This window comes from Pseudomicrostroma glucosiphilum (assembly GCF_003144135.1).
Source record: "Pseudomicrostroma glucosiphilum strain MCA 4718 unplaced genomic scaffold BCV69scaffold_16, whole genome shotgun sequence".
Taxonomy (NCBI): domain Eukaryota; kingdom Fungi; phylum Basidiomycota; class Exobasidiomycetes; order Microstromatales; family Microstromataceae; genus Microstroma; species Microstroma glucosiphilum.
Genome location: NW_020289928.1, coordinates 346,962 through 364,544, shown reverse-complemented (window position 1 = coordinate 364,544; position 17,583 = coordinate 346,962). Strand labels below are relative to the sequence as shown.

The 17,583-nt window shown below is 56.1% G+C and overlaps 7 protein-coding genes across 7 annotated transcripts; 2 read left to right on the top strand and 5 right to left on the bottom strand.

The window, feature by feature from the left end:
• Positions 1–15: 15 nt before the first annotated feature.
• Positions 16–2,660, bottom strand: BCV69DRAFT_285127 (hypothetical protein). The gene is made up of 2 exons (XM_025493286.1): positions 2,298–2,660; positions 16–2,214 (listed from the first exon to the last, which is right to left on the bottom strand). The coding sequence occupies exons 1-2, from the start codon at positions 2,600–2,602 to the stop codon at positions 165–167; spliced, it is 2,355 nt and encodes a 784-aa protein (XP_025345657.1). The 5' UTR covers positions 2,603–2,660; the 3' UTR covers positions 16–164.
• Positions 2,661–2,838: 178 nt separating this feature from the next.
• Positions 2,839–4,730, top strand: BCV69DRAFT_285126 (hypothetical protein). Its single transcript, XM_025493285.1, has 3 exons — positions 2,839–3,150; positions 3,269–3,428; positions 3,523–4,730. The coding sequence occupies exons 1-3, from the start codon at positions 2,934–2,936 to the stop codon at positions 4,493–4,495; spliced, it is 1,350 nt and encodes a 449-aa protein (XP_025345656.1). The 5' UTR covers positions 2,839–2,933; the 3' UTR covers positions 4,496–4,730.
• Positions 4,731–5,709: 979 nt separating this feature from the next.
• On the bottom strand, positions 5,710–7,804 carry BCV69DRAFT_76067 (histone deacetylase). The gene is made up of 4 exons (XM_025495501.1): positions 7,253–7,804; positions 6,936–7,149; positions 6,110–6,852; positions 5,710–6,035 (listed from the first exon to the last, which is right to left on the bottom strand). Exons 1-4 carry the CDS (start codon positions 7,650–7,652, stop codon positions 5,872–5,874), a joined length of 1,521 nt encoding a protein of 506 aa, XP_025345655.1. The 5' UTR covers positions 7,653–7,804; the 3' UTR covers positions 5,710–5,871.
• A 304-nt stretch (positions 7,805–8,108) lies between these two features.
• On the bottom strand, positions 8,109–9,705 carry BCV69DRAFT_76050 (hypothetical protein). Its single transcript, XM_025495500.1, has one exon. It carries the CDS (start codon positions 9,529–9,531, stop codon positions 8,167–8,169), a length of 1,365 nt encoding a protein of 454 aa, XP_025345654.1. The 5' UTR covers positions 9,532–9,705; the 3' UTR covers positions 8,109–8,166.
• A 1,346-nt stretch (positions 9,706–11,051) lies between these two features.
• Positions 11,052–15,074, bottom strand: BCV69DRAFT_285123 (putative SPF1-P-type ATPase). The gene has a single exon (XM_025493284.1). The coding sequence runs from the start codon at positions 14,985–14,987 to the stop codon at positions 11,160–11,162; it is 3,828 nt and encodes a 1,275-aa protein (XP_025345653.1). The 5' UTR covers positions 14,988–15,074; the 3' UTR covers positions 11,052–11,159.
• A 191-nt stretch (positions 15,075–15,265) lies between these two features.
• Positions 15,266–16,238, top strand: BCV69DRAFT_285122 (hypothetical protein). Its single transcript, XM_025493283.1, has 3 exons — positions 15,266–15,293; positions 15,379–15,522; positions 15,682–16,238. Exons 1-3 carry the CDS (start codon positions 15,270–15,272, stop codon positions 15,793–15,795), a joined length of 282 nt encoding a protein of 93 aa, XP_025345652.1. The 5' UTR covers positions 15,266–15,269; the 3' UTR covers positions 15,796–16,238.
• BCV69DRAFT_252679 (3-isopropylmalate dehydrogenase) lies at positions 16,023–17,475 on the bottom strand (the record flags this gene model as incomplete). The annotated part of the gene is made up of 5 exons (XM_025490480.1): positions 16,023–16,268; positions 16,352–17,019; positions 17,093–17,186; positions 17,276–17,358; positions 17,430–17,475. 5 exons carry the CDS (start codon positions 17,473–17,475, stop codon positions 16,023–16,025), a joined length of 1,137 nt encoding a protein of 378 aa, XP_025345651.1.
• Positions 17,476–17,583: the final 108 nt, after the last annotated feature.

Below are 17,583 nucleotides of genomic sequence, written 5' to 3'. Positions count from 1 at the left end.
CGAGGCGACATTTCAGACTGGGAATAGAGTATGGAATGACCTTGCATGCATGAATGGAGGAAGCAATAAGTATTTTACAAACTCATGAAAAGCTGGCGCCTAGTGTCGTGTCGTGTCGTTTCTGTAGACCTGCTCTAGTAAACTAGCGCTCCCTCGTCCTCTGCCTAGACTCTCTTCCTAACAGCCCTAGGCAGGTTCCTCCTCAGGATCAAAGGAGCCCCCCTCTTCGCTTTCGTGCTCTTCATCTCCTCTTCCTGCACCTCTTCCTCTTCCCCTTCCCCTCTCTGCCTAGCCTCCTCGTGCCTCTCCTCTCTCTCTAGTGAAAGCACAGGCAAAGATAAAGCAGGTCCACACCAAAGAGCCTCCTCGTGTGAGCACCCTTGAGACCTCTTGAGGCGATAGCGCGCTACAAAGTGTTCCCAGAGGGGTTTGGTCTCCAGTGATGAGGGCCAGGACCTGCGGCCATTGGGCCGCCCCGCAGCAGGAAGAGGCAGGGCGATACTGACGCGCTGTAGATCCTCGAGTGGACTAGGATTAGGGACAGCACCGGCACCAGCACTAACAGCAGCGCCGGCGGCTGCGGGTGGCGCCTCACCCCCTTCTCTCCCGCCCTGACTCTCCACCCCTCTGAGAACACGCGTGGAGAACTGCTCCCGTAGCAAGCGCGGGTAGTCCTGCGGTGTGCCTCTTGCTCGTGCGTAGAGAGAGGGTTTTTCGGCAGTGTCGAGGATGGATATGCGCGTGGCGATCGTCGCGAGCCAGAGGGGGGCGGGAGCGGGAGTGGTGGAGATGGCGTGGGGAGGGGAAGGAGGGGAGGCGGCAGTAGCTCCAGATGGTGAAGGCGTGCGGCTCTTTTGTGCTTGAGCTGGGCCTGGGGAAGCCATTGGCGAAAGAGGGCATGCCTCGAGCCTCCTTGGTGTTGGCCGTTCGGCTTCGTCAGAGAAGAGGAGACAAGCGACGGCTGCATCGTCTTCATCGTCCTCTGCGTCTCTCTTCTTGCTGCTCGGAGTATCAATCGCCCTATTCCCGTCCCTTGCTCGCGCTGGAGAACGCTGCTTCGTCGCTTCTTCTTGACTGTTGGGCGGTAGTGAGCTCAAGCCCCACTGCTCCATCAGCTCCGTCTGACCCCGGGCAGACTTTCGTGCATGGTAAAGATCGTGCATCCAGCGGATGAAGTAGTGTACTTCTGGGTAGCTGGGTACCGCATCGTCCTCTTCGTGTGTCTCATTCTTAAGGATCCAGGGCTTGGTCCATGCAGGTGTGGCGGGAATTTGAGCAGGCAAAGCGATGTTCTCTTCCGCAGAATCAGCTGATAGACTGATCTTGAGACTACGTTCCTTGATGGTTCGAGACTTTTTCCCTTTGTCCGCGTCCGCGCCGGCCACACGTCGACGGTAGGGCCTAGCGAGACGGTATTGAGGCCGATAGACTTCATGTCGCACCTCGTTGAGTCGATCCTGCTCGCCGTCCTCTTCACTGGATGAGCTCGCACTTGCACTGCTCTCACGGCTGCGATTCCTCACTCTACCGTTGCGCAGCTTCTTTGGCGTGAGGGGGAGAGGAGTGGGGTTGATGGACGCTAGCTCACGCCAACCGCGTGGACGCCCAGGCTTCCTTCTTGTCGGAGTAGGATTGAGGGTAGCAAGACTACCCGTAGATGGAGAGGTAGACTCATCATCGAAATTTTCATGATCGAAGGCAGCGGCTTGGTCTGCCCACCCGATATCACTCTGTACAGAGTCGCCATATCGGCTCGAGCTCGCGTCATTAGGCTTCGCCTCATGCTCTTCTTCCCGAGCCACAATGACCCTTCCCTCCTCTCGCCCGATCCTTGGCTCGCGCCCCCTTTTCAGCTTCACGCCCAGCTTCGCCGATAGGCCGGAGTCGGATGTCAGGGGCGTGGAACGTTCGGAGCGTACCATTCTGGGGTCGAGCGAAGATGAGGAAGCAGAGGAAGTGACAGCAGAGGAGGAGGATGCTGCAATGGGGAGCGAGTGATGCGTTCGAGGTGGAGGTCGCGAAGGAAAGGCCTCTGGGTGCTGCTCATTTCGGTAGTCGTCAGGGATGTCTTGATAAGCCCGAGGGTAGGCCTGGTATGGTTCGGTGTACCCCGGCGCTTCATGGTCATCTTGTATTGTGATTGGGGCCAGTGCAGAAGCGCCTGTTCTCGGCGGCGAACGAACAGATGGTCCTGCTCTCATGAAGTCGTCGTAGCTGCCACAGAAAAGTGGACCATGAATGAGATGTGTCAGTGGGTCTGACAGGCACGCCTCGCTACCTGGTCCTCTGCTACTCACAATTGATCATACGCTGCCTCGATTGCTTCACTTTTGATTGCCGTCTCTTCATCGTAGAAGTCATCAGTCTGATATCCGCTCTGCGCCTGAAGATGTATCAGATGCTGTTGCTCCGCCCATTGTTGCTGGAGGTATAGCTGATGCTGTTGCTGCTGATGATAGTACCATGCTAGCTCTTGATCGTCCGCCATTGAAGGCTGCTCACCCTCTGATGGCGGTCCACCTCGGTGGCCCGTATACTGTGCGTAGTAGTGGTCATCCTCGCTTGCCATATGGCGAGGATACCCTGGGGCTACGTACGCCATTGCCAGGTGTGAGTGGCTGTACGGATGGACGACGGCAAGGACGTCAGACGGGGCTTCCCCTTTGAGCCAGTCGCGACTTTTGTCTGTGCACTGGCCCACACACGCTCAATTTAACTTCCATGGCCTCTGAGCGTGGCGCGACAGGAGAAAGGGGTTCGGAGCCGAGCGCGCCTCGACTGCCCGCCCAAGAATTCATCTTTTGGCTCAGAGGCGAGGAAGGCAGGAGCAGGCAGCGAGGAAGATCCAACGCAGGCAATCAAGAAGGTCTACCATACCAACACCCTCACGCATACATCCTCACACACCACACACTCACACACTCACATACAGGATGTCCTCCATCGTCCTGTCAGACTCTTCTCTGGCCGATCAGGCACTGGACATTGCCGCACTCGTGTCCAGGTCTAAGCCAGAGGCAGAGCGATCCGACTATATCAACTCTTGGAGCACAAGGGCTGCAGAAGCTGGAGAGGATCAAGCAAAGAGGGATGAGGTGGTACAGGCATTGGCAGCAGAGGTCAAGACGCTGGGAGATGGTACCGAGAGGGGTGAGTAAGCGTAGCGATAGAGCATTGCAGCTGCCTCTTGCTTGAGTCAGGACGGAACAGTACTCACCTCTTGTACTCACCTCTGCATGATTCCATCTGCCACATTTCGTCCCAATAGAGCTAGAAGGAGCACACAATCTCCTCTCGGCAATGATCTTATCGGTAGCTGACGCTGAAACATCGCAGAAGCTAGCAGAACAGCACATCTCAGCAGTCATTAGCGAGTCCGGCGCAGCCTCTGCAGCATCGCCCGCTAGGGAGATGGTCAAGTACAGGATGTGAGTGCTCAAACGGAGCAAAGGAAAAGAGCCTATGCCACATCTCATACAGCTTAGCTGATCTCTCATGCTACCCCTTCGCTCTCCCTTCCAGCCTGTCGAACATCTTCAACACCCTTCCCTCCACCTCTCCCCTTCGCGAGAAGATCTTCCTCTCCATGCTCGACCTAGCCGCTTCCAACGACGAAGTCGACCTCCTCTCCCCCGCTCTTGCTTCTCTCCCCACCTGGCTCGCACAGTGGTCCATTCCCGAGTCGCAAAAGGCTGCAGCTCTGGAGACGGTTGCTTCGAAGCTCGAATCGTCGGGCGACAACCTCACTCAGAAGTCGTACGACTTCAGGTTGGCTCACCTCACATACCTCTCTACTACACCAGGAGCAGCTACCTCGAGTGAGGCTACCAAGGCAGCAGCCGAGAAGACCTTCGCTACTGCTCTTTCCCTGCCCAAGATCTTCGAGTTCGATGCTCTCCTCAAGCTCTCGGCAGTCGAGTCGTCCCTCTCCTCTTCATCCCTCTTCTCGCTACTGAAGCTCCTGGTGCAGGGTTCCTACCAAGACTGGACAAAGTGGATCGCAGAAGGCAGCAATGCTTCTGACCTCTCTCGACTGCAGGTAGACAAGTCCGTCGTTGAGCGCAAGGTGCGGCTGCTGGAGGTTGCCTCTCTCTGCTCAAGAGCAGTCGAAGCAGCAAAGTCCTCTTCCTCTTCAGCTGTCAAGACTTCTTCGGACGAAAGTGCCTCTGCCCCTTCCGCTCCTTCTTCCACAGCCGAAGTCCCCTACTCCCAGCTCTCATCTGCAATCGACGTCCCCTCCTCTGACGTGGAGAGCTGGATCATCGATGTGATCCGCGCCGGTCTCATCAGCGGGAAGCTCTCCCAGGTAAACCAGAGTCTGAGAGTGTACCGCTCTACCTACCGCACCTTTGGGAGGGAGCAGTGGACTCTTTTGGAAGGGAGACTGCAAGAATGGGATCGGGCTATTGATGGGATTTTGGCCACATTGGGAGGTGCGACTAGGGGTCAGGTGAATGGAGTGCAGGGATCTGATGCCGCACTTGTCGGCGCTTGAGCTCCCGAGCACCGGCGCGCTACCAGTGTCATGTAGACATGCGCGTCTTTCTCCAACCAAAATGACTAGATGGCAGTACGGACCTATCCCGTACTGGCTGATCGACACATCTCTGATTGATGAGCTCCTGTTTGACATCTGTGAGCCAATCCTGACCCTTCCTTATAGCGACAATCACAGTCCGCACAATCTCTTCTCCAATGCCTCGATGCTCACTCGTGCTCGTGCGAATACTAAGTGCTACTTTTACTTCTCATTTGCTACTTGTATGGGTACTGTACACATCCCTTCCGAACCTCAAAGTTCAGAAAGCTTTTCTCAAGAAGCTCCTCCCCCCTCTCCCATCCAAGAGAAGCCAGGAGCAGTCGTCGTAGTAGTAGTAGTAGCAGTCGCAGCTCCACTTACAGCGTCCTTGCCCTGCTGTACCGCCGTAGCTCCACCTGTTGCGCCTTCCCCTGACCCTTCCACACCACTACCGTCAGCAGCAGAAGACAAGTCCGTACCACCGTTGCCTCCGACAACAAGGGAAGTGACATCACTCCCACCTCCCTCGCCCCGCCTGCCCCGCTCAAGCTCGCGCTGACGCTGGTCGAGGGACTCGGAGCCTTGAAGGGCGGCCGTGGCGTCTTGCTCCATTGTCGTCGTCGTTGCCGTCGTCGTGGCTGCTGTGGGCTCGGAGATTCCGTCGAGTTGTTGCTGCTGTTGCGCCTGAGTTGGTAGAGGTGGTGCGAAAGAGGCGTTGCGGCTGCCTCTACTGCCGTCCCCATTGGCGCGGCCATTGAGGAGGGGTCTAGCGCTATCGAAGAAGCTCCTCTTTGGTCTACCCGCTCTAGTAAGGTTTCCAGAACCGCCATTGAGAGATGAGTCGCCGTTCGTCCGCCGCCGTGAGGGACCAGAGCTAGAGGTGACGCTTTCGAGACCTGCAGCCCCGCGGATTCCTCTCCTCTTGTGTGAAGCGCCATTCTGATAGCCCGAAGCTCCTTCCTCGTCCGAGGAGGCTCCGCCATCATCACTGCTCTCATCCATCCGCACATCCTCGTCTCCGTCTTCATCGTCCAGCTCCGAGTCTAGGTCCATATCGGAGTCGAGACCTCTCAGACGACTGTTCCTCGCGCTCGGCCCGCCATTTCTGCCAAGACTTAAGCTGCCTTGCCTGTTTGCGTTGGCCAAGATGCGCTTCAGAGCTTCGGGAGGGCCACCCATCCCTCCTCCGCCGTTGGCGAGGCCGCTGGGCGAGTAGCCCATGCCGAGCCAGCTCTTGCCCGGTCCGGCAACGGAGGAGGCCGTAGACATGACACTTCCTTCCCTCTCGAAGAAGCTTCGCTGACGTCCGTTGGCCTGGTCGAGCGACTGGTTGCCAGACCACAGAAGTCGCTTCAGGGTCCGGTCTGAGCGGTCGCGTCTCTTGGTCTCCTGACGCGCGGCAGAAGAGTAGCGAGAGCCGTTCTCCTGCCCTTGTCCTTCCTCTTCCTCGTCAAGGGAAGACTCGGCGTCGGATAGCGGCGAATCAAGCTGTTGCTGTATGCGGGCTCGAGTAACTCTTTCTGTGTGGGTTTGAGAAGAAAGTGTCAGCTCGGGGATCCTGCCGCTTCTGATGTGCAGACGTGTACTCACTGCTGATCCTTTTCTCCAGCTCTCCTTCTTCCTCCGAGTCGCTCAGCTGGCCTTCCGCGTGGGCATTCAGCGCATACTTGGGCGTAGGCTGCATCTGTACGCTCGGAGCAAACGGCAAGCCCCTCAACGTGTCTATGATTCTGCTCCTGAGACCTTCAAGATAGGCATCCGAGTTGAGATTCTCCATCGAGGTAGGTCTGACGTCGAGCTTGTACTCGGGTCCGAACCAGTTCATGTACTCGTTAAAGGGAAGGTCTTCATCTGGCTCTCTGCCAAGGAGCAGAGCAGTCTCGTATGTCCAGGTTCTAGCAACATTCCGCACGGTATAGCCACCTCCCCCGACCATGAGGAGAGGCACGTTGAATGATTGCAAATAGGACACGCATGCTGCGTGGCCCCTCATTGAAAGATTGAAGCATCCGAGCTTGTCTCCTGCGAGAGAGTCCGCTCCACATTGCAGAACGACAGCTCCAGGGCGGTACCACTCCATGATATGCTGGACGACCGGTTGGAACAGCAACGACTGGTATTCCCGGTCTCCGACACCGTCCCGCAGAGGTACATTGACAGCATATCCCTTGCCCGGCCCGATACCAACGTCTTTGACGTCTCCAGTACCTGGGAAAAAGTCTCCGAACTTGTGTATGGAGAGGGTGAGAACCCGATTCGTAGAGTAGAAGGCTTCTTCAACGCCATCTCCGTGATGAATATCGATGTCAATGTATAACACCCGGGAGTGGACCCTGCGCGAAAAGGAAAGATCAAAGCGAAGTAATCTGCGTCAGCCGAGCTCGCAGCACATCCGTGTCCTGGCCCGATTACTCACCTCAGCAATTCCAATATCCCCAGAACAATATCGTTGGTATAGCAGAACCCACTAGCTTCGCGCTTCTTGGCATGATGCAGCCCGCCAGCCCAGTTGATGGCTATGTCTGCTGAGCCGCTGTTGATGGCATTGGCAGCGCTGATGGATCCTCCGCTGGAGAGGGAGCAGAATTGAAACACGGACTGAAAGGGCGGACAGTCCTCTCCTACGAGGACTGTGGACAGGGAGTGTAGCGGAAGGATTGTGTCTCATGACAGGGTCAGTTCTTGAGCTTACCTGCCAGTCTCGCTCGCGTCTGAGCCAGCTCTCTCACTCACACCTTGTACCGGCGCCTGTAAGCGCCATGCCGTTATCAGGATTGACCCTCTCGAGAAAGTCGATGTACTCATCCGTGTGAAACCTGGTCATATCAACCTTGTCCGCCTCTTTTGGCTCCCTGAGTGTCATGCACTGATCAAGTCCATAGGCACTAATGAGGGAATGGGCCATTCTCATCCTCTGCGGTTTCATGGGATGTCCATATCCATACGAGAAGCTTCCGATGAGGGGAGAGTGGTAGTAGTTGACTCTCCGCGATGCTAGTAGTGGGTCGACGATAGGGGCTAGGACTTCTGGATCTGCCTTGGATGACGAGACTTGGAGATGACGACGGGTGGAAGGACCAGCATCATCGCGGTCAGAGTCGGACAGGTCGGAGGAATAGGGCGTCGTGGCCATGACGGCGTGATGCGCCCAGGTGGGGAGGCGGTAATGGCAGAAAGAGAGGGAGGGAGAGGCGTGAGAAGAAGGACAGGTGACTGTCAAGAGCAGGTCAATGTCGTGACAGGGAGGGAGGTCGGGATGATGGCCTCGACGATGGTGATGGTAGGCGGCGAGGGTGATCTTCCCCCCCCCCCCCCCTCCCCTTCCTCCCGCTCGCCTTGACCATTGCTGCATCCTCCAGGCGGGGCGGAGGCAGTCCACCTCCAAGCGCGCAACTCGAACGGAAAGGGAGACAGCCAAAGGCCACGCTGCACGCCCGTGCGTACAGTTCCGGAACGGAAGCAAGCAAGCGGAGCGTATGCGAAGTCGAATGCGAGTGCGAATGGCCAAGTCGGCTTGGCTGTCAAACGTGATCGAGTGCGAACGTGGAGCTTAGGATTACAGGTACAACACAACTAGGACTACATTATTTGGTATACACGGGAGAAACATTGAGACAGCTTGACCAACGACATCTACACCTGCAGTCTTACCACAGCCTTGAATTCTCATGCTGCCAGTCTTCTCGAAATGACATGAATGGCGAGGAGGCAGAGGTGGGGACGGTGGGCCTCTTCAAGCTCTTCTTGTGATTCTCCTGCGGCGCTGCAGCGAGCATCGACTTTCTCCGTGGTTCACGTTCCTCTGTTGACTGGGCAAAGTCTGCGGGAACAAATGTGCGTGTCCTCGGCGCTTCATGATTTAGGGCAAGGGACGAGGCCCTGGATCGCATCCGCAGGTGCTGAACAGGCCAGGATGTTGCAGGGGCGACGTTGAAGAGTGAAGAGGTGTGTGTATAAGAAGGTCGAGGAGGTACATTCGACACCGTGAGCTCCTTTTGCCAATCTTCCAATTGCAGAGTGATCTTCTTCACCTGACCTTCAGGCGGAAAGGAGTCCTCGAAGCGGTCGGACACTGGCAGCGGCAGGTCTGCTTCTGCCGTTGAGGTTCCTAGGTGCAGATTGAGCGGAGGTGGGCGACGCTTCGTCTCTTTCTGGATCGGGCAGATGGAATCTTCAGTGTATGCTTGCCTGAAGCCCGTAGCGAGAGCAAGATTCTGCAATCTGGGACTTTCCCCGAGGCTCGACGCGATCGAAGTCCCTCTTGATGAGCCAGGAGTGCCTTGGTCGTGAGGTGCTGCAAGGTCGAAGGCGGCTGCGAACAAGTTGGAGGAAGACTGGACACCCTCGGTGACACTGGGAAGCCCTGTTGTGGTATCCTCGTCCTCGTGAGTATGATTCTGTCTGCGCTTGTGCTTCAGATGCAGCGAAATGTGCGGCAGGTGATGTGTGGAGATAAGCGGATCAGATCCAGTACTTCGGAACAGCCTGGGACGTGTCGATACTTCTGGGGCAGGGGGATGATAGTCTTCACCCAGCTCAGCATCCAGGGAGACAGCGACAACTGTGCTAGAAGGCATGGATGGGGCCCTCGCACGTGCGGCATTGAAGGGCGACGAGAACAGGGGAGCTGTGGGATGCTGCAGGCTGCTCTCGGATGTGTTGTGAATCTCGAGCGACTTCCTATGGCTTGCTCGACGTAGTCGTTCGAGAGTACCTGAAATGACACTCTTCCTCGGTGTGGTAGTGGGTGTGACCGTGATTGTACCGTTAGGAGTTGCGCACGCCGATGCAGCTGGGGCCATGGCCGTTGGCTTAGCCATTGCTGCAGCCATAGCCGTACGCTTTGCTAGAGAAGCCTCTACGGCTGCCTCTGACGTCGGCACGCCGGATTTTGCAATGGCTCGGACGAGACTGGTCACTGCCAGCCTGGTGGCCAACAGGTCTGCCTCTGTCAGCGATGACCTCCTCCTGACTGCGAGTCGCGAAGATGAAGAGACCGCGTGGGTGGACATGGTCAGGGAATCTGTGGTACGAGAGTAGGCGATGTGGGGAGGGAACAGAATGATGGGGTATCACAAGGGTGTCTCGAGCTAATTCATGGTGACTTATAAGCGTAAGCAAAGTAAGCAGATGACCAAAACTTGCTCAGTTGTCGATGACATCTTGTTGTCTCCCTTCGGCTGCCCGCCGGTACCTGAACTTTTGCTATCCCAGCTACTCAGACAGCAATAATGCCTGTCAGCCTTCACCTCCGTCCTGTGTATGTCCAGCAACACACCGGAAGGAGACTGAGGCGTGCAAGGTAATTGCGTGCCCGAGGTTCGGTCTCGGCATGGTGTAGAGGCACATATACAGTAGAAATGCCAATGTGCAGTTTCACGCCCAGTGACTCCTCTTCAATTGTCGTCCTTGCGACTGCAGGTCTTGGGGACCCGCCACCTCGGGCTCCGAGGCCGAGCTATCTTTCCCTATCTTCCAGCATGGGGCCTGTGCTCGCAAAATTCTCCCCAGACGAGGGTCGTCGATGTCCGAGAGCGCGTCTATATCGGCCGGTAGGTCCGTCTTGGCGAGGCAGGACCACCCGAAGCGGCGAAGGGTACCACGAGATGGCTTCGGATGCGGACGGGCTTCTATGCACGGGCGTCAGTGCCGACGCAGCTTCTATGCAAGCCACGCTGCGCCCATTGGACCCTGACTGGGGTAGTGCCCGCGTGTGACGCCTCCAATGCAAGCCACCTTCGTCTGCTCCACCGGAGATAGATCATCAGCGCACCTCACATCTCACTTTGCCCTGACCTCATCCCAGTGTTGCTTTGTTCTCACAATTGTTCCCACGCAAGCCTCCAAACCCAAAAGTAGCTACAGTCCCTCGCAATTGGGCACTTGGGCACTCGGTACCATGGACGGAGTACCGGCTGATTTGACGGCTGTTGAAACCACTACCCCGTCTACTCGCTCGGACTCGACGCCTCGATCCACTCGCATAGAGTGATAACGTCCCCTAGACCCTCTTTCGCCATACCACAAACCGGACCTGAGCAACTCGGAGCTGTTCGAAGTGACGACTGAAGGACGGAAGGAGCGTGCTGAGCTACCCTCACCTCCACAGTAGTCCGGCAATTCGGTGCTTCCTTCGGTCTTCCGAGCTCTAAGTTCAGCCACGTTTCGTACACCCCCCAAGACCATGGGAACGCAATTTCCCCATGTCTCGGCACCAGAGTAATGGAGTGGGTAAGCAGATGGTATCTCACCACGATGAGATACAGAAGCGTGGACGTAGCAATTTCGGGCTATAGCAATTTCGGGCCGAAGACTCGTAAAGGCGTACCGACAGTACTTCGGCAAGTGCGGCTTGCATCGGTAATTGCGCGGATCGGATATGGAGGATGCTGATCTCCCCTCGTGAGTGCTCTAACTGCTGCACCCAAGATATTTGAACTGCAGACGATCGACGGTAAGCAATGGCCGCAAGCGTAGGTAAGCGGGCAAGACATTCTGAGGCTGACATCACGAGATCCCATAAGCATGACAGAGCATCACTAGCGCAAGATCCGGAATATTGTCATTGGGAGCTCTAACGATCACGACCTCTACATCGGCCATACCTCCTACGTCTGATCATCCACATGCGATGCCGCTTTTACTTCCTCTTCTGAGCCCTGCCTCCATTCACCTGAACTCCACTCGCCGTCGAAGCGCCATTGACGACGGTAGATGCCGCCTTCTCCACCTCACCCCTCTTGAGCGCAATTTCCGTAGCTGCCTCTAGATTCTCAATGAGATTCTTGCGCCTCTGATCCCTCCTGTCCCTGCCCTTGGTCACAAAGGCACTGGGCCGCAAGTCGGCCAAAGTGGCATGGGTGATCCACTCAATGACGTAGCAGCCAATGTAGTCGACCAGCATGATGGCGACCAATCGGATCTGGAAGGGAGTGGGCATCTTGACCAGCTGCAGCCACTCGTTGAGCTCCGGGAAGAGCTCGAGAGCTCCTGCTACTGCTATCGATCCACATCCGAGCAGACCCAGATAGAGACCACGGTTGGCAGTGATCTTTTCACGGAATGGCTCACCGATGAAGTTGACCGCGACGGTGTTGACCTGTTGAGACAGGTTGATCAGGAACACGGCCGAATTCAGCAGCGAGGGCGTGAACTTGGCCTCGACGTCAATCTCCTCAGCTGGCACCTCGTACAGAGGTACCAGAGTCCTCGAAACGTAGTGCATCGAGACAAGATGAAGAGCAAATTGCAGCATGACGGAGGAGAAGATGTACCAGGAGAAGATTGTCGTCAGGGGCCTCTCCCTCGAGAGCTTCTCTTTGGGCTCGGCCTTGGAGATGAAGAGGAACGCGACACTTAGCAGCATACCAGTGATGGTCACCTGGTAATCACCGAACTTGATACCGTCGAGATACATGACACTGAGGGAGTATGCCTGAATCAAGCAGTTGAGTCCGAGGATCTTGTACATTTGCACAGTGGCAACAAGGGAAGCTCTGCCTTGACGAATGATTTGAACAATGGAGTTGACGTTGCGAAGCTTTGAAGTGAAAGGAGCAGCCACTGAGGCGTCTCCTAGCTTGATCTGAGGTGGCCCGTCCTCGGTGTCCATGTCCTGCATCTTGGCCTGAAGGCTGGCGAGGTCGAATTTGGGGGGAGCCTGGTTGGGGTTGGCAAGCTTGGCCTGCTTGATCTTCTTGACTGCCTCTTCCCTTGCTGCTTCCAGTTCAGGGAACTTGTCCTTGAGTGTAGGAGGAACAACAGGCGGCGGGGCGTTGAAGCGCTGCGAAAGACTGAGTTGACTCATGTAGACCTTCTTCATCCGCTCGTTCCTCTGGTGCTCTGCAATCTTTAGCAAGTCTTCCGGCGTACCATCCAGCAGGGCCACTCCGACGTGCGCAGCTTTGAGAGCCCCCACATCATTGGTCCCGTCACCAGCCATCAGAGTTACGTAGCCCAGTCGCTTCAGCGTATTAAGAATGAGCTCCTTCTGCGAAGGGCTGACACGAGCATACACCCAGGTGTTCTGTACGAGCTTCTCCCACTTCTCAATTTGGCTCGAGAATTGGGCCATTGCTGCGCCGGTCATGCAAATGTCGTAGGTGTCGAACAATGACTCATCGAGAGCCTCCGAAGCGTCAAGGTTGATGATCTTGCTCTCGTCAGTCGTCTTCCAAGCCAGCTCGCTGGGCTTCGATGCGCCCTCCCTAGCGTCAAGAATCAAGGTTTCCCTATCGACGATTTCGACTTCCTCTGCGACGTGCACGGCGGTCAGAGGATTGTCACCGGTAATCATAATGCAGCGGTGAGAGGAGTCGTGAAGCTGTTGCAGAGCTCCCTTAGCGTCGGACTTGAGAGGACAGTGGAAGATCAGGAACCCTCCGAAGACCAGTTCACTCTCAACTTGATCTCTCGTCAGATCCTTTACTCCATCGGGTGAGACTTTGTCGACGTACTTGTATCCTAGAGCAAGCACTCGAGATCCACGTCGCGTGAAGCCCTTGTACGTCTCGTCATACCCGTCGGGGATCTTGCTGTACATGCCCTTGAGAGTTTCCGGTGCTCCCTTTACGGCAGCGAAAAGCTTGCGATTTGCACCTCCCAAGTCAGAGACGTAGCTGAGCGTCGACATCCTCTTGAGCGCAGAGGAGAACTGGAAGCGGCGACGAACATTGATCTCGATACGGTGAGCAGACTGGCGCACGTCCTTAGGACTCAGGACGTCTCCCTGTGCGAGCTGCCATCCCATGGCCTCCAGAGTCGTCTTCTCCATCGGGTCACCAACCATACCGTCTTCAAGCAGAACCAGAGCGTGAGCAGCGCCAAGAGTGATAGTAGTCTCTCGGGGCAGCTGCTGCAGATCAATCAGGTCCCGTGGAAGCTTAGCGCCAATGGCAGCCACTCCTTGTACCTCGAGATCCTCATCGGTGATCGTACCGGTCTTGTCGAAGCAGCAAACGTCAACCTTGCCGGCGTATGGAATCCTGAAGGGCTCAGTGCAGAAGATGGCCTTCTTGCTCAAAGCCATGAGAGACGAGTTGACAGCCATAGAGAGCTCCATTGGCAGCTCAGGCGGAACGACAGAGGTGATGATCAGGACACAGTCCAGGAGGAGCTTGCCTTTGGGCCTGCCCATCTCGAGACCTCTTGTCCAGACGTACCAACTAGCAGCGATAGCGAAGATGAGGAGGAAACCGATGAAAAGGAAGGCCTCAATGTTACCAGCGGTAACTCGACCTTCATTGGTAAAGACCATGAGACGAATGAGCTGACCCTGACTAGTGCCGAATCCGGTTCGCAGCACCAGGCCAATTGCTCCTCCATCGGGTGGAACCATTCCCTCCTGAGTGTATACGCTGCTGTACTCTGCCGCTCCTGCTGATGTGGTCTGCAGAACCTTGGTACCACCGAAGACTACCGAGTTGCGATCTGTACCATTGACGTCAAGCTTGTCGGACCCCTCCCTGAGCTCAATGCTCTCCTTGAGCAGAGGCGTAGACTCGCCACTGAGCATTGCTTCGTTCACGATGGCAGTTCCGCCCAACAGCAGCAAGTCGCAAGGGGTCGCCAGATCTTCCTTGGTTCGAGTGATGGAGACAACGTCTCCAGGAAGCAGCTCCGTGGTGGGCACCTGAAGCCATTCCTTAGATCGGTATACGTAGATCTGGAAAGGCGTAATCGACATGGTCCTGAACTCATTGAGCGTTCGCAGCCTCTGGAAAACGACGGTGCACTCGAACATGATCAACATGAAGAGAGTGAAGAGTGAGTAGTACCAGTATTCGTCCAGCATCCAGAGTCCGACACAGAAGACCTGAAAGACGAAGAAAGGCGCGACAGCATGTTCGATGAACAGAGCCACAAACGTTGGCTTGGGGATCTCGAAGACATTGCCCCCGTAGGTGTTGAGGGTCTGTAGGGCGTCTTCTTCAGAGACCAGTCCTCGCGAAGCTTGGAAGTGCGACAGTGGCGGCGCAGAGTCTGCTGGGTAGGGTAAGCGACGGAAGGTTGGCTCGGTGATGTCTGCAGAACGGTTGACCGCGGTGGTTGGTGCCTTGGAATCGGGCACAGCAAGAATGTACTTGTCCGCCTGATAGACGAAAGAGACCTCTGATGACGATATTTTGAGGGGCACCATCTCGCCTTCTCCCTTGTGGGGGTGAGGGATGACCCGCACGAGGGATGCCTGCTGCAGGGATTTGACCGGCTTTGTGGTAGCCCATGCCTTGAAGCCGATGCTCCACCTGGTGATCAGGTACGCCAAAGCATGAGAGGTGAAGAGCAGGACCGAGTAGACGAAGGTCCACTCTTCAGACTTAACCCAGTCGTCATAGCGGAGGTTGTAGGTGTAGAAGTAAAGAGGGTAGAGAAAGAGGAATGGTAGGACGTAGAAGTGTTGCACGAGGGGTTTCGGCACGTGAAGTGACACCGACGCAATGTCGGGCGACACGATGGCGATGTTGGACATCTCGACTCTCGAAACAGTGTACCACTACTGTGATACAGCGGCAGACCCAGGAAGACAGAGGCGTTGTGGGGAGGAAGGAGTCGTAGGCTGCAAAGGAAGGCGGAAGAAGTGATCGCCGAGCTTTGACGTACGTGTCCCCTTGGAGTGGGGCCGCGGCACTGCGCTCCCGCTTCCCTCCCGCCTGGGTCGAGTCGCGTTGAGAGACGCAGCTCAAAGCAACACCTCCAAGCTCACCATCCCATCCGCTCTACAGATCGGCATCACCACGCCCTCACTACGAACATGATGCACATCGAGAATCCCCACGTACGTATAGCAGGCTCGCTCATGTGCCGACGGTGTAGTGACTGACCATCGACGCACTCCTCACCACGACACTTCGCTCTTACAGGAACAACGGCAGACTCTCCTCCTCTCGCGAATCATCAAGAATGTTGACCTACTCAACGAGTCTCTAGAGGAGCTGGGCCGGTCACTAGCAGAGATCAACGTGTACAACGAGGGCAACGCAGAGGTAGCCGATATGTGGGAGAATGTGAGTACGATGAGCTTCAGGAGGCAGATAGCATCGCCGTGCGCAGTTTGTGTGCGATGGAAGGGAGATGCACAGCTCTCGGCGTGGGTCCTGTCCGATCACAACAACTCACTTTTATCCCTTGCTTTGTGACATCTACGGCTCTGCTCGCATTGATAGTACCGACGCAATGCTGCCTTCAATCTTGAAGACCTCGAAACATCCTCGCCCTCCACTGGCAACCAGACACAGCAGACGAGCAACGAGGGTCAGACAACACAGGGCCGAAGCTAGGCTTAACAGTGACGCTCGAAGTAGGGGAGCCGCGGTGGTCTGCAGGAGCAAGCTGTGCGAGACAGACGCTATGTGACATTAATGTACTTGTACCGGACGAATCTTATTACCCTTGCTCGCGAAAATGACTAGGCTACGATAAGTGAGGTCCAGAAATGTCACAGCGCAATGGCAAGTCGGGAAATTTGCCATCGTTCTACCGAGTCATCGACAGAAGGTACCTGAGTCTAGGCCAATAGCTTCTCCAACTGCTTCAGGACGGCATCTCCGACCTCTCCTGTCTTTGCCTTTCCACCCAGGTCAGCTGTCCTCAGGCCCAGTCCGCCGAGGTCAGGGGTATCCAGTACAGTCTCAACAGCCTTGTAAATGGCATCTGCTTCGCGGCCGAGACCGAAAGAGTACCTCAGTAGCATGGCTGCTGATAGGATGGTGCCGATGGGGTTGGCAATGCCCTGACCAGCGATGTCAGGGGCCTGGGAGGAATGCACAAAAGTAAACGAAGAGGGTCAGAATGACTGGCTGCGAACGGTCTTTGCATTCATCCACAGCAACTCACAGTTCCGTGGATGGGCTCGTAAAGCCCCTTGCAGTCTGACTTGCCGTCAGGTAGTCCGGCGAGGGAGGCAGAAGGCAGGAGACCCAGGGATCCCGGGATGACAGAGGATTCGTCTGAGAGGATGTCACCGAACATGTTCTCAGTTAGGACAATGCCATTGAGCTTGCGCGGGTTGGAGACCATGATCATGGCAGCCGAGTCAACGAGCTGGTGGTCCACCTCGACTTGTCCCTTGAACTCGTTTTCGATGGTCTCTGTAACAACTCGCCTCCACAGACGAGAGCAAGCAAGGACGTTTGCCTTGTCGATGGAGTGGATCTTGGCAGTGGGTGTCTGCTGCAGGGCGAGGGCGGCAGCGAGACGTGTAATACGCTGGACATCGTTCTTGTTGTAGACCATCATATCCGAGGCTTCACCCGTGGAGCCGGGAGTGTCCAGATCAGCCTCTACGCGGTCACCAAAGTAGAGTCCCTTGACGAGCTCTCGGACGACGATCATCGAGGTACCCTCGGCAATCTCTGGCTTGAGGGGAGAGTGGGACAGGAGAGACTTGGAGGGGAAGAGGGCCGGGCGGACATTTGCGTAGAGGTCGAAGTGCTTTCGCAGCTGCAAAAGGCCTTGCTCGGGCCTGACCTTGCCAACACCCCACTTGGGTCCACCGACAGCGCCTGACGGGGGAGGAGGAGCAGGCGATGTAAGCACATAAATTCGGGTTGCTCTTATCCTCACATGACCACTCACCTAGCAGCATGGCATCAGCAGCCTCACAAGCCTTGAGAGTCGCCTCGGGAAGGGGCACGCCAGCATTGTCAATGGCAATTCCTCCGAAATCTTGCTGCAAGGTGATGAGCAAGACGCAATGGCGAGGAACGTCAGAGCTGTCTCAAGGCCGACCGTATCATTTGTCCCTCTTGTTCCACTTACCGAGGTGAGCTTGATCTCATAGTCGGAGCTCTTGGACGAGATGAACTCCAGGACGCGAGAGGCTTCATGAGTCACCTCGGGGCCTGCGAGGATGAGGGCGGACATAAGTCAAGAATGGGTAAGGAGCGGCGATGACACTAGCTCTTCAACGCACCAATACCATCTCCGGGCAGAACGACGACGTTGTAGGTCTTGGTCATGATTGAAAGTGGTGGTTGTGATGTATGCGGTGAGAGAAGGATAGTGTTATATGCGACAGCGGGAGTAGCGGCGAGAAGAAGTGCTTCCTCGGCTCTGCGTCCGGCCTC